At 39.1% G+C, this 15542-nt stretch overlaps 1 protein-coding gene across 4 annotated transcripts in view; it reads right to left on the reverse strand.

Annotated features, from left to right (window-relative positions):
- The window catches only part of PRKX (protein kinase X-linked), a 53702-nt gene extending 38587 nt beyond the window's left edge, over positions 1-15115 (reverse strand). The window contains exon 1 of one of the 4 annotated variants that reach the window (XM_039384785.1): positions 14706-15113. In XM_039384785.1, coding sequence (XP_039240719.1) covers positions 14706-14892 — 187 coding nt within the window. In that variant the 5' untranslated portion in view covers positions 14893-15113. Of the gene's footprint in view, positions 1-14071; positions 14348-14705 lie in introns of those variants that run through there. The other 3 variants (XM_027743517.2, XM_039384791.1, XM_039384788.1) reach the window with 3 other exon arrangements.
- Positions 15116-15542: the final 427 nt, after the last annotated feature.

Consider the following 15542-nt stretch of genomic DNA (forward strand, 5'->3'; position numbering starts at 1 on the left):
TGTGCTAGTTTGTTAAGGAAGTACACATTTGTGAGGTTCAAAAAAGAATTGTTAGCAACTCACTGAATTCTTCCTACATCATGAAAACTATGCCCAATGATACGTATGTGACTTTACAATCTTCAGCACTGTTATCTAAATATAACTTACTGGCACAGTGTCACAAATATGCTATTAAAATGCCAGCTCATTCATCTAGCTTTTTCTTTTTAAATCCTGATAATAGTTAAACATTACACGCAAGAAAGGATACAGTTTGTACAAATAATCACAGCTCAAACCATATCCAATTTGGAAGCTTGAATTTATCCATAGTCTGTAATTTTACATGTTATTCAAGTTTTTACAGCACAATAGTCTTAGAAGGTACTTAAAACTATTGTTACGTTACTCACACTTCAGCTGTTATGCTGGCAAAAAGAGAAAAATATTTCTGATATAATTAAGACCTTTTCTAGAATTTCTATTTAGTTTGATCTTCATTTTGAATGGGTTGTACTGAGTAGTAGAGATTTTACTATAATATGTACAAAGGACTTAGTGTTGTAACTACAGCAAAATGAATACCTTCACGAAAGACTCAAATAATAACTTTGCATCTCTAAGTTACAAGCAGTGCGCTGTGCCACTACAACTCTGTATTCTATCTTCTGTAAACAAAGTTTTACAAAACAAAAATCAAGCTACAAGCCAGTAAGAATCTCCCAAAATTCTATCTCAATCTGGAAAATGCACTGCAAATTATTTATTTTTTGTTACGGGTCAATACACTGAGAATTCATGATTGGAACAAAGTATTCCTCAAAGGGAAGGCTTTGTTTATATTTATAATGCAGCATCAACTGATATTCCTGAGAGACTACAGAATAACGATGCATTAGGTATACAGAATTTACTTCACGTGTTCATTACCTTTCCAAATTCTCACATAGTATACCTTACAAAAATTAGTATAACTCTGTACCAGACAAGGTGATGAAATCACAATTGTTTGGCACTAGTATGGACATCATAATATTCTCCATATAAAGAACTATTATGCAAGAAAGCGCAAGGAGGTCTACAATATTCAAATAAAGTTATATCTGATATGGAACTGGAACAAACACAGTAAGTTTCAAAATCCCAGTCTCCACTAAATTCCATTCTCGAACATTAAACATTTTAGAAAAAAATCTCTACAGTGCCCAAGAATTACATTAGTAATAGCAGACTAAAAATATTATTTGTATTAATACCTGATTTTACTGAAGACATGCCAATGGTAATTTGACAGTTTTGTCTTGTGTAAACACTTAAACTGCCTATCAGAAAAGGACCATGGTCTGAATTTTTCATGCTACTCAGGATTGTATGGACCACTTGTTGCTTTTTCTCTACAATGCAGAAAAGTAAGTCTAAACTTAAATTCTGTTCTAACTTCAGTTCAGCCTAGTATGCAACTGAAACACATTAGTTTTTTTCTACTGTTACTATAGAGTTTCTTAATAGGAAAGAAAAGCCACTCTACCAATTTTCCAACAGTTTCAACTGCCCTTCTCAGTTTTTATGCACACACTTTCCCTCCCATCTCAAAACTGGGATCCAATCTCTTTCTCCACTATTATACCTCTGAATATCATGGCCAAGAAACCCATCCAAGTCAACAAATAAGACTTTAAATAGAATGTTGTACATAATTCACATTATTTAAATGAACAAAATGAACCAAGACAAGATCATTTGAGAATTTATGAAAAACTACACCCAAACTTTCATGAAACAACTCTGATTTTCAAAGTGACTCTCAGGAAACTAAATGTACAGGAAAACAGAAATCAAGAGGTGAACAGGTCACTACAGTCACTACTAAAGTAAGTTTCAGAGGCTGCAGTATCTATCATAACAATGTCATTAATTTTGCAACAGTAAGGATAGACTTTTTGACAGATACTTGATGGCATTTCTGTGGTAGACATTTCAATACAATCTTTTTGTTTTTCCTTAAGCATAAAGTCATCTGACGTTCAATTTTTTTAACAAAATTTGTATTAAACATAGTTTGCAAATTTCATACATCTGAAAACACAGATGGAAAGATGCAATATGTCACAAACAGGCAAGGATGTAGGTGAACTCCCTACACAATACTTTTTTTCCCATGCAAAAGCAAGATTGACATACAAGATTATAGAAATAAATCTCATTTAAAACGACTAGTAGCTGCTCCTGAACAAATATATTTAAAGAATAAATATATACGTATAATAAAGAATTTATCAGATCTGAAATTATTCATGAGTCACATTATGAAACCGACAATCCTCCATATAGTCACATGAAGAGCAAAGAGAAGGATAAGGTTCAAAATTCAATACCAATGCCACAGGAAGTAAAATATCATGCCCTACTTATGTCCAATCACACACAGACCAAGGAAAGCTTAGCAAGCTGCAGAGTTCACTCTAAATTTCCAAGCTAAACACTGCAGAAAAGCTAAGCTTGTTACTTCTTGGACTATTCATGACAAAATGCAGGTAGCTGATTTCACACTCATTTTACACTATTTGATAGTTAGTTATTTTGGAATGGCCAACTTACCCAATATTAAACAGTATGTGTACTGTGAGAAGGCCTAAATCTAAGAAAATCAAAACCTGCACTGCAGAACACTAAGTCCCTTCCATTAAAGGCACAGTATATGTGACTTTAAATTGCATACAATCTTTCAAAATACAATCTCAGTGCCATTTCTGATGGTATTTGTGTTCAAATTTATTATTTCTCAATTGTTTATGAGTAGTTCTTTCTTAAATATTATCTGTCAATTCAAGGACTGGTTTCAATAAACTAAAATAAAACATCACCTCATCCTCATGCTGTAGGATTTGAACAATATCATATCAAACAAGAAGGAGGAAAACAGTAGGTACATACATGAGCATGTACCCTACACAAATCTTTCCATAAGACCTGACAACTTGCCATAACATCTGACAATCTTTCTTTCATATGTCAAAAAAATTTTGTTCAGTTTTTAAATCCACTGAGAGAGGACCATGTAACTCTTCACATGTATTGAGTTTGGGCTGACAAAATCTCATCCCTACTAATGACCCAGTGTTCAAGACTCCCCTCAAATTGCAGAATCTCATACTAACAATTAACTGGATTCACACATTAACCTGATAGAGACTAAGCACAGGGTAGCACAGTGGCAAATCACTTAAGATGTGTACATAAGAGAAGTCAATTGAGATGTTAAAAAGTGCATTTCAGCACAACTGTTCGGACAATACACTGACTCAATGCACATGGACAGCTCTCCATTCTCAGTGGACTGGCTAATTTAAGGAAGGTCTCAAATGGAAAACAAAGCTTTAAACATAAAACAACACAATACTCCACAAAAATCCCATCAGTTACCTGTGACAGTTGAAACCATCAGGAGATCAGAATCTACAGATCTAAATTTGATTAGTCCATAATTAGTGTTATCCTTATTACACCCTTTCTCACAAACTTTTACTCTAGACACAGTAGTTTAACTTTTACATGTAGCGTATTTAAAATACTGACTGAAATCAACTACCAGCAATTAAGCATTTACTGATTGCTCTGTTCCACAGGCGATTTCTCAGTTCTTAACTCATAATGCTCTGTATGGTCATAAAGAGTATCAAGTATATTACAGTAGTAATAATAGTGAAGACTAGCAGACAAACCTTACTAATAGAAACAAAATCTTCAACTCATCATATCACAATTACCATCTAGTCAGCCACACAGAGCCTTTTTTATGTCCACAGTATTCTCACTTTCCAGTCACTGAAAGCAGTTAGCTAGTCACCAGTTCTTGGGGATTTTCATGGATGAAAAAGCTGGACATGATCCATAAATGCATGCTTGCAGCCCAGAAGGTCAATCGCATCCCGAGCTGCATCAAAAGCCAGCAGGTCAAGGCAGGTGAGACCCTGCCTGGATTGCTGCACCTGTGCTCTGGTGAGACCCCATCTGGAGTGCTGCATCCAGCAATGGGGTCTTCAACATAAAAAAGATGTGGAACTGTTAAAATGGGTCCAAAGGAGGAACAAAAAGTTCATCAGAGGCCTAGAACACCTTTCATACGAAGACAGGCTGAGAGAGCAGGGGTTGCTCAACCTTGAGAAGGCAAGGCTCCAGGCAGACTTCATTGTGGCTTTCCAGTACTTAAAGGGGGCTTACAGAAAAAAACCTACTTCATATGTGGGCAGATAGCAACAGACAAGGGGGAACAGCCTCAAACTGAAAGAGGTTTAGGTCAGATGCTAGGTTAGATTACTCAGAGAAGTTGTGAATGCCTGGTTCCTGGAAGTATTCAACGCCAGGCTGGTTGGGGCTTTGAGCAACCTGGTCTAGTGTCCCTGCCCACGGCAGAGAGGTGGAACGAGATGGTCTTTAAGGTCACTTTTAACCAAAAGCATTCTATGATTCTATACATACTCAAAACTTGAAAATAAAACCAAGTTCTCTTTTTTCATCAGAATCAACATTTTCTTCTAGATTTTGTTATTTCACTCTATCCTATGTATGTCTTCATCATACATCAACCTTCTTAGCAACATATACATATCTATATGTAGATAACACATCCATATAAGTAGATGAGTATACATGTATACGCACGCACCCATTTACCCAAACTCACGTTTATTTATTTTGTTGTTTGCTGACATAGTTGCTTCTCACTTCTACTCCCTTCAATTCTCTCATGCCATACAATCTCTGAATTATCTGAACTTAGACTGATATATTTAAAAACAGGATCACAGTCTGCGGTAAAGGGAGTAATGAATAGCAAATCCAACACTACTTTGATAGGATAGATTAAACTACAGCTAATTGAATTCACGAGCTATAGTTCACATGCCGAGAGTACTTGACATGCCTTTTGCAGACTTTCTTTCTCCAAAACTGAAACATCATTGCTGAGGGTCACTTGCTATTACAGCTGACACAGCACACAGATCAACAGAAATATAATTTTAAATTGTATTCAATTTAAAGAACAAACATTTCAAAATAATTTAGGATTTACGCTTAAAGAAACAGTAAAAAAGCTCAAAGATGCTAAAATTAGAATGCAGGGGCAGATGTAAGGATCAGAAATAAACACAAAACGAATCTATCCGGGCTGGCTCATTGGTTCATATCTAACTCAAGTCAGTTGTAACTGAAAGCTACTGGTATCTGCTGGTTAATAGTTTATCATCCATTAACACTTTTACAGGAGGTGAAGCATGTGAAGTTTTCAGTAGCAAAAACAAAAGGCATACTTCTGCCCTGAAGACAGATGAAATACAGTTTGGAGAATATAGTTTATTTTAATAAATTCTAAAACTGGATAGCTGTCATAGGCTTTACAGCATCAGGAACAGATGTGCCCCAATTTGTATCTACTTCTCAAATAATGAAGGATGAAATGTACAAAACTGAAATTAAAAAAAAAATTAAAACCCCACCATTTTTTTTACCCCAGAAGAAATATATTTTCCTGTCTTTGAAAATATTTTGCATTAACTTTGATGTTACTTCTTTTTTCAGATTCTTTCCAATTCTCTTCTCAGTTACTTTTGTTTTCCTTCTAATGGTTCTGTCTTGTAGGACACACTGTCCTTCTCACACCTTCTTCCCAGCTGTCATTTGCAGCAGAAAAAAAAAAAAGTATCAAAATCAATTTTAATCATGAACAATTTTCCATTAACAGATCCAAGGAACCACTGCTACTCACTGTAAAAATACTAGAAGAGATGTAGAAAGCTTTCAAACAGAATATTTTGAATTAAGGTGCAATACTGGGAAAATTTTAGAAAGGTTCTTAAATTTATTATAACCCAAATTACATTATTTCCAAATATATTAATGAATGAGCAATTTCTACACATATTGTTGCTAATATAAATTTATTTTAAATTAATTGAACTATGCCGTCACTAAAAAAGGAGGAAGAATAATGTTGCTGATTCAGCATAAATTCCAAATTCACCACTTTTGAGTGTGACAACTGGGTGGCTTAAATAAAGACATACCATCAAAGTTTTTATAGGCCTCTGAAAGTCACAAAAGTCAGGGAGAGGTTAGTGGCCTCAGAACACAAATTCAACATTACAAACAGGCAATGTGAAACATTTTAATGAAAGAGGGAACAGGAATCCCAATTTAGAAACAGACTGACCAGCAGCTGTCCTCATTGTTTGTTCTCCAGAGACAGACAACGAGTTACCCACTAATCTTCCTGAAAACAAACTGAAATTTACAATGCATACTCTGAAGTTATTTTTGACAGGCCATGCAAATTAAAACTGTACAAGCTATCATCTCCTGCACCCAAGAGCTGTAGGAAGCCAGTGTCAAACTGGAGGGGAGGAAGAGGTCTGAGGCTGGAAGTCTGTCATCAGTTTGGGGGCAGGTGCTTAGAGGAGTCTGCTATTATAGCACTCAGAAGTTTACTATAAACAGTCAACCACCAGCTTCTTAATTTTTGTACTCGCCATCCATACAGCTATTACAGTGCACCCTTATGAGTAGAGCAGCAAAGTAAAAATCTTACACCCAGTTTAGCATGTTTTTGAAGAGTCTGTGGAGGGATAGCTCTCTGAACATCTACCAAAATCGCTTCAGAGCATTTAATTTACTGACTGGAGCAATACCTGAGAGGCATAAAAAGCAGTAATAACTAGACATTTCCATCCAGAGAGCACTCTGCACCTTCAACAATAATGGCAGTGCCATTACCATAAATATTTCAGATTTCTCAGTCTCCTCATATTCCCCAACACAAACAGAACAACACTTATGCAAATGCCTGGGACACTGTGTAAGAAATTGCATTTTAGCAAAGAACCATACCAAAACTCATAAAAAATACTGCATAGTGGACACCTTAAACGGTCATTTTATGTGATTTTGGTAACAAATCTTTACCTCCTTTGTAAGAATTATGTAAAGAAGAAACTAACAACAAAACCAACCAAACAAAAACAAAACAAAACAAAACAAAAAAATCCCAAACCTTGGAACCTTCATATGCTTTCCTCTTGTAGTAGACAATGTCAGTGGTTCTAAAATCCCACTTTCCAGGCAAAATAATGTACTGCTTTCATAGCTTTAGTGCTTTTAACAAACATGCATAAGACAATGTCAAGTGTACACACAAAAAATAATGCATGTCCAAGGGTACAACTTCTAATAACAGTTTATACTATATAGCTCTTCTGACTTCCTTTTCTCAAGTACTCCAATAAATACAAAATATAAATCATTACACCTGAATATGCAAATTGCATATTACAATTAAAGTAACAAGTATCAGGTACATGATCTTTCCTGAAAAATTAGCTCAGAACCAATACTTTAAGGAAGTAAAAAAATCCTGGCTTAAAAATTTAAAAAAAAAAAATTGCTGCATGCTGTAGGTACTACATGAACAAAGGTCTGATAAGTGTGATAGCCATAAAGAAGTCCATATATGTTGACAGAAAATGAGCAGAAGACTTACATATTCTCACTCTTCCTACATCAAGCTGCGGAACAGTAAAACTTAGGGTTTATGAGTTTGTATAAATTTAAATATATATGCATATTTACATATAAAATATAAAATCCAATAGGGAAATCTGAAGGTGATATTCAAACTGAATATCCAGAAAAGAAACAGAAGAAAATATTTCACATAAAAATGAGTCTATTTTAAACACCGCAGCTTGTTGGTATAAGGGTTATGAAATACACTGCAAACCAGAACTATATAACCAATCTACTTTTACTTTGGTAGTAAATAAACAACCTCCAACAAACGAGAGGCACAAGACTAGAAAATCAGATACTGCAGGAATGGTTCCACTACCAGAACAACTCAACAGACAAGTCTAACATTCCCCTACCACTGGTGGCACACCATACAGTTTAGTCACATAGAAAGGATACTTCCCTCATTGTATTTAATGTATTTCAGTTATACATAAATAAACAACACACACAAACACACACACACTAGCTATTTGTCTGACATGAAATGTATCGAAGCAGACCAATTGATTCCCTGGAGAAAAACGACAACACATTTACAAAAAGTTACTGCCAACCAATTAACAGACCAGCTAGCAACTAGTCCAAACTGGGATGGGAGCAAACAAAGTGGGCAGAAGAAAAAGGGCTGCCAAGTGGAAAGTTTGCACCACCAAATCCTACAGATCACCATCACTGATCCATCTTCAGTATTTAAAACAAGGATAAAAAAAAAATGTATTTCATATAAAAAACTGAACCACTGCTCTAATGTGAAGTTCAAACTGTGCACCTAACAAGGTAAACAAGCTTCACAAAGAATGTTGTATCTTATATGTCTCCCTTCTTCATTTAAAGAAACCCAAACAAACACACTTGTTCATTCATTTGAAAGATAATCTTCTTATAGGAAAGCAGAAATAGCCTAATTTTGAGAACTGCTCTTCCCTAACACCTGAATTTCCCAGGTGCACACTAACACACTGTACTCACCAGAATTTTACTGACCAACTTCTTTGAAGCTGCTAAAAAACCCTCCAAAACATCGCAGAGATGGAAGGGTGCCTTCCCAAGTAAAGGTAACATATTAAACTACTCGAGTAGTACAACTAATGTTGAACATCTTTTACATTGCTAAGTATCAACAGTAAGGAAATTATATTGTTTAACCTAAATTTGGTTAAGAACAGCTTATACTCAGACAAGACCTTGAAAGGTAAACACAAGTTCCCATCTTTTACTTCACAAAAATTCACTTTTCATCACTGTATACACATCTATGCCGCTCATAACAAACAAATTCCACCACATTTGTCTTTTTTCTAATTATACTGCATATCATCCTTAAAAGTGGACCAAACTAGGATTAAACACACTTTAGGTAGGAATTTGCCTCCTTAAGTTTTCATGATATAAAAGCCAAAATATCAAGGTATCCATCTCCAAAAGGTTGTTCTCCCTGTCCGCTACAAACAGTCCAGACATGCAAACTCAGGAACTTAAATATAGAAAAAGGTGAGTCAAGCCCTAAGAGCCTCCATGCTCTCAACCACCAGTACTTTAAGTTCCTGCTTCTTCCCTTTGAAAGAAAAAAAAATTAGTTCAAATTGGTATTTCTCTTCAGGTTTCATATCTTCTTCAGTTTGGGCTGACACACAACACTTGACAGAGAAATTTCTCAAAAGTATTTTCACCTGGAACATTACTTTTATTTAAGCATAAACTTGGCAGAGGAAAGAAAGGCATGCTTTTCATTTTGTGGGAGAGTTTTGCACGATTCTTATTCCTGAAATGTTAGCACTAGCTGGGTTCCAGACTATTTGATTATTTGCATTGCAAAAGGCACTTCTGGGCATCTCTGAGCTATTTATAGGACTTAACAAATTACTTATCTCCAGAAGTATATGTGAGTGTCAAAGCGTACTCTATAACATCTATAATACCTAACTCTATAATTCTGTGTTAAATTCACAACATCAGACAAAGAATAATGAATTTCTTTCTGCAATCACTTAAATATCTAAATTAGACTCAGACAAAAGAAACAAGTGACAGGCAAACACTGACCATTTACCTCAAGACTGATTTTAAACACTGAAGATAGAAAAGCAGAAATGTGAACTTTCAATTTTCACGTGTTCAGACTTCTTCAATACACTCTCACTTTCCTGACCTCTCTGAAAGATAAAAGAAAATACTTGTTTCAATCCATTTTTTCTAGCCTAGTGAGAAAAAGAACCTTATGGGAAAGAACCTGTTGCTGCTTAATCCACAATAAACATTATGCTACTGAAATTCACCTCAGCAGTGGATAACAGGAAAAGCAAGAGAAGAAAGCTGAGTCACACCTGGTCATTTTCTCTCTAGAACACCAGCTATAACAATAATAAGGATTTATTTTGGGACAAGTATCATTTAGTGGGAGTGAAAAATGAAGTAAGAAATATAGAGACTGAAAACAAAGTCCAAGTCATTTAGCTTTATGACTAAAGCCTCAAAGATGTACAAACGTAATGGTGAATTCAGGTCACCATTACAGTCACAACATTCAGACCATGTTTTCTTTCAAAACTTGTGGTATTTAAAAACACTGCCAAGTAAAATCATGGATTATTATTTATCATTTTAGTATCAAGAAAAGGTGACAAAAGAGGAAAAAAATGCTCATACATCCCTTAGAATATTTTAAAATAGGGGAAGATCTCAATAGTGAAACAAAAAATAACACTTGATAAGAAACTGGAGTAATATGAGAACTGCCATCTAAAATTCCCCTGGCCCCACCCCCGGGGGGGTTGGGGAAAAAGCCACCAGCATCCTTTAGTGTAAAGAACTGGCTACTCTGTAGCAGAATTTCTTACCTAAACAATACACTGGGAAAATAGTACTGCAGTGTCCTATACAGGAGTCAATTCCTACGGCATTAGACTACAGTTCCTACGGCATTAGACTACAGTTCCTACGGCATTAGACTACAGTTCCTACTGTCCTGCTGACACAATGTCATTTGAAATTTATTTGACTAGCAACTTTTGTGTGTGAACATAGAGAAATTAAGTATTTGAAAATACGCTGCACCTCATCTTTCCCATGAACTTTTTTAAATTTTCCCATGCTCATAGAAATGAAAATACTGGTTTGCCCAACTTTTTATTCTGCATTTGTTTAGTGTAAAGCACGTCATGGGAACACTAGTTTAAAGGAATCTTTTTGCATGAAAATACTGTTATTAAAATATTTCAATCAATTGAGTAGATTTACAAAACCAAATTTACATTTATAAATACTACTATGGAATTCACTGCACTTTGAAAAATGGGCAAGAAACAGATCTCACAGAACAGAGGGCAAGAATAAGTTTGTCATCTTTCTCCTCCTGGTGTTCTCTTCTTTCTCCCTTTCCTATCACCATACATTTCAATTGGGAACATAACATTCCCTCTGCCAACTTCACCTACACAAAAGTGAAGAAGTACCTTCTGGTTTTCCTGTACTACTTATTCTAGTTTACCTGAATTACTTTTTCATTGTGGCATAATTAAAAATTTAATATCTCCATTTCAGGATACGTGTCGGGTGTTCTGGCTACTGGAATAGGAAGGCTGCTCATGCTAAATGCTCACTAAAACCAAGCGTGATTCAGAAATTATGCCACTACTGTTCATAGTCTCCCTCTACCACTGACCGGACCTACAAGAAGTTTGAAATTAGTTCAGATAAGCAGAAGTGGTCCACAAACTTTCAGCAGTTAAATTTCAATGAACATGGTGGTCATGGCATATTAATTTTTGTTTCTGTGCAGCACAGAACTAAATCAATCTTGGCACAGCTGAGTATGTAAATTCACTAAGATGCATACAGTATTTCAGTCTGGCCTGAGCAACAGATTCTGCGTGTGCTGAGCAAACATCTGTATTTCAATCTCCTTTGAAAGGAAAATTAATTCAAAACAAGATGGGCATAACCAGGCACCTTCAATAGCTCCAGAGCAGGAGTGTTCATCTTTCATATAAGACTAGTTAAAAACTCCATACAATTCAAAGGTTCAAAAACACATCTTCAAGCCCTCAGATAGTATCCTTAAAGAAGTATTTTTCTTGTTCAACTTCCACTAGTGCCAGAAACCACTATGCACCCCAGTCCTACACCCTCCCCAAACGCATAACTTCCCTTTATCAACTAAATATTAGGGCACTTCCCCCAAAAGCATACCTGTACTCTGGACTCTGCCTTTTAACAAAGGGCCCACAAACACCAAACCAAAGGTTGAGCTCTGGGATGTCTGGGGGAGATAAATGTCCTCTGAATCATTATGCTAAACTGTACTTCCCTTTCGCTCTTCCTTCCTTCATAGCAAGTTCTTTGCTGGGACACTCTGCCTGGTTTAGCAGAAATCACAGAGAACACATGCAATTCAGCCTGCATTATGGTGGTCGGGTTAACAGAGAGAATTTAATCCTCTTAGACTATGAAGGATACTTAAAACAGTAGTTACTATATTCAAAGCAGATATTGCATTCAACTTTTTTTTTTACATGGCCTTTATTCTGTCCTCCAAGAGAAGTTCCCTAAAGTCATGGATGATCATAATCTCACAGACACCAACATAATTTTTTTACCTTAAATACTACTCATAAACAGCTGTAAGAGCATGGAGCTCACTGCCCTATTTTGACTCTTTCTGAAGTTGACTGTTTCCAAGGCCCTAACAATTTCTAAGCTTGGGTATATCTATAAGCAACAATGATTCTAGCAAAGAAGATATCAGAACTTCCTGTTATGTAATTTCTGAGCACTCCTCCTCCCCTCCACAAATATCTCAGAGCACACAGCTTTCGAGAACATCAGCAGAAAGAAAATGATTTTTCTTATCAGAGCAGTCAAACTGCAGACAACCCTAAATTGCTTTAGTGAAACTGGTGACATTAATCTCATCTATTTGTGCAGGGAGATCAAAATGGAAGATAGGATAATACTGACTTAAACCACTGCTAAAAAGAATTGTAGATATATTCTTTCAGTACCTGTGATATAAACCTACAGTGTACTTAACTAAATTCAAAAAGGTATAAACCAAGCAAAAAAGAGTTTTTCAAGGTAAACTACACATCTACATATTACCCTGCACTATTCTGCACTGGTTTAACTTGCAGCCCATTTAACTCAGGAATGCAATGCAGCATGTTAGTAGGTGCACACCGAGCAGCCCAACCTCAGATCTCAGATGCACTACAGAGACATTAGTCTCTGTAGTGCATCTCATAAACTCAGCCACTCAGAGGCAGGTACAAATGTGTTCAGTTTCAGTATCACTTTGAGGCTGCAATACTGCTTCCTGGTCAGGAGTGAGATCCTGTCCCTGTCACAGCCTTCTACTGAGATGCACAGGCATGTCATAAATTCATTTTTAAACCAACTTACAGTAAGACAGATCAGTTTCTTTGACAAGGTGAGGCCTTATGTATTTATTTGTGTACATTTTTATACCCTTCCAGTTTTGCATTTTGTCTTCCTTCTCCCTGCAAAACCACCAATGTCACAGTTCAAAAGAGATGCAAAGAATGGTCATCTTCTCAGACAGAGCTATTTGAGAAAAGAAGAAAAAACAATCAAGCTGGAGAAGACAGAAAGGGGAGACTGAGTATTCTGTCAGTGTCCTGACAGGCAGCTATTGCTCCTTTCACATTTTATTCTCTTCTCTCTTTCTTCATATCAAGCAGTCTGGTATAAAGTTTCTCTTTATACCATGTGGAATCACAACTTTCTGCTTCCTTCCTTAACCTTGAAGAAACACCTTAAAGAACACTCTAAAAAAGGTGCATTGTTTCCACATTTCTTCACTGGCCTCAGGAATATTTCCATGACTACTATGCTTTCTTTAAAAATTACTATTTTTCTGCAATCCGTGTTTCACTTAAAGTCTTAATCATCTGTGATGACAGTTGTATCAACAGCAACTGGTCATGATGTAACGAACGAGATCAACCACTTCTGGAGAAAAAACATATCACAGAGCTTTCAAGAAGTCTCTTAATAATCTCAAATAACTTCTCAATAAAATGCCCGTCCATGTTTCAAAGAGGAAAAATATATCAAAAAACAACACACTTGAAGAAAAAATAACATGTTCTTCATCGATAACTACACTCTTGGGCCTTTCCAACTCCATTATTCAAGACCTATTAAAACCATCAACTTCACTAAGAAAGGGTTTGTATCACACGTTTTTGGCTAAAGAGAGCTTATGGGAAGTTCAGATTTACAGCACTTTCTGAAATAAATCTACCCAAAATAATTTCACAGTCCTATAAAGAAAAAAGTCAACAAAACTTCCCTGTGGTTGAGCATTCAAGCTTTCAAACCAGGTGCAAAAACGCCTGTAACTACACGAATGTACATTCAAATGCAACGCACAGATATATGAACACAATGAACATCATCACTGACGTCTGAAATGCCAATTTATTACACACACGCATTTACTCCACAATGCCACTGACTACATGTAGTTTTCAATAAGTGTGGTACATGTCAGATGCGACCTTACCTTCTACCAAAATTCTACACACGCAAAGCATCTTTGCATCAATATTCCAGGCAACAGCGTGTTGGGTGTTTGACATACACTCAGCCGTATTCAGTTAACCTGTTTGATCTCTTCACTGGCCCGACAACTACATTTAAATGATGAATTTTTTATCATGATGCAGGTAAATGAAGTTAAACCAGATAAACCAGGTTTTACACCAAAAGGTCTTTCCGCTTCAGCAGTGGCTGCCCCCGCCTTAGACAGGCCAAACCCGGCTACAGGCTCGCTGTGCTGCAGATCAAAGCCGCGATCCCGGAATCGAAGGCACCGGCACAGCACCTGGAGCAGACAATGCCAAGAGCCTCCCGCAGACCCGCAGCGCGGCTCCCGATCTGCGCGGAGGCTTCGGCGCGTCCCCCTCGGCCGCCCACAGCCACCGCAGGCACCCGAGCTGCCCGACACCGGCCGGCGGGGGGCGGGCGGCAGAGAAGGGCACGGACCGGGGAGTGGGGCACACAGGGGAAAAACAAAAAAGCCTAAAAAGAGGCGCTGGGAAAGGAGGCAGCCGGCTGTTGGGGCACCTCCTCCCGCCGGGCACGGCCGCAAGCAGGCACCTCAGCAGCTCCTTTGTTCCACCCCTTCCCCTACTCACCCACGGTGGCCAGGGTCTCCAGGTCCTCCAGCTTGTAAGCGGCGGGCTCGAGCGCGGCGGGCGAGCCGGGACCGGCGGGGCTGGGGGCCGGCGCAGCGGGCGGAGGCGCGGCCACCCCCGCCGCCGCCGCCGCCTCGCCGCCGCTCTTCGCCCCCATTTTGGCCTTGGCGGCGCTGAAGGCGTCCATGGGGCCGGGCGGGCGCCCCGCGGCCGCTCAGCGCATGGAGGAGGGCGAAAGGAAGGGGGAGGAGAGGGAGCGGCGGACACGCAAAGTTTCTGTCTTCAGCAGAAGGGGTGGCTGCTCCCGGGGGCTGGAGCCCGCTGCCGCCTCTGAGGGAGCACGGAGCCCTTCAGCATCGCGGTCGCAGCCGCCGCGCCGCCCGCCGGTGCCCGCAGCAGGGACCGCCGCGCAGACAATGGCGAGGGTGCGCCCAGCTGTGCCGCGCCGCGCTGTGCCGAGCCCAGCCGAGCCGCGCCACACGCGGGGCGGGGGGGCGGGGTTTGCCGCTGCCGCTCCGTCCCGCTGAGGGCTGGCGGAGCGGGGAGGGGCCGGGGCGAAGCGCGGCCACGGCGCACAGCGGGAGAGCGGTGATCGCCCCTCGCCGCGGGCGCGGCCCGCGGATAGGTGGCAGCGGCGGTGCTCTCCGCTCGTCCTTCCACACCCCTGCGTCCCGCCCGAGGGGCGGCGCGGCAGTGCTGCGAGGGAAGGGGGTGGAGGGGAGCGTCCCTCGGCGCTCCCTCACTGCTCCCAGGCGAGGGGGAGGATCCCGTCCGCTTCCCGCAGAAAGTTAAAAGTGAACGATGGGGCCCCTACGAAGCGGCCTCTGGGCCCACCCG

The sequence above is a fragment of the Pipra filicauda genome, unplaced genomic scaffold, assembly GCF_003945595.2.
Source record: "Pipra filicauda isolate LSUMZ 115617 unplaced genomic scaffold, ASM394559v2 scaffold115_size4368891_pilon, whole genome shotgun sequence".
Taxonomy (NCBI): domain Eukaryota; kingdom Metazoa; phylum Chordata; class Aves; order Passeriformes; family Pipridae; genus Pipra; species Pipra filicauda.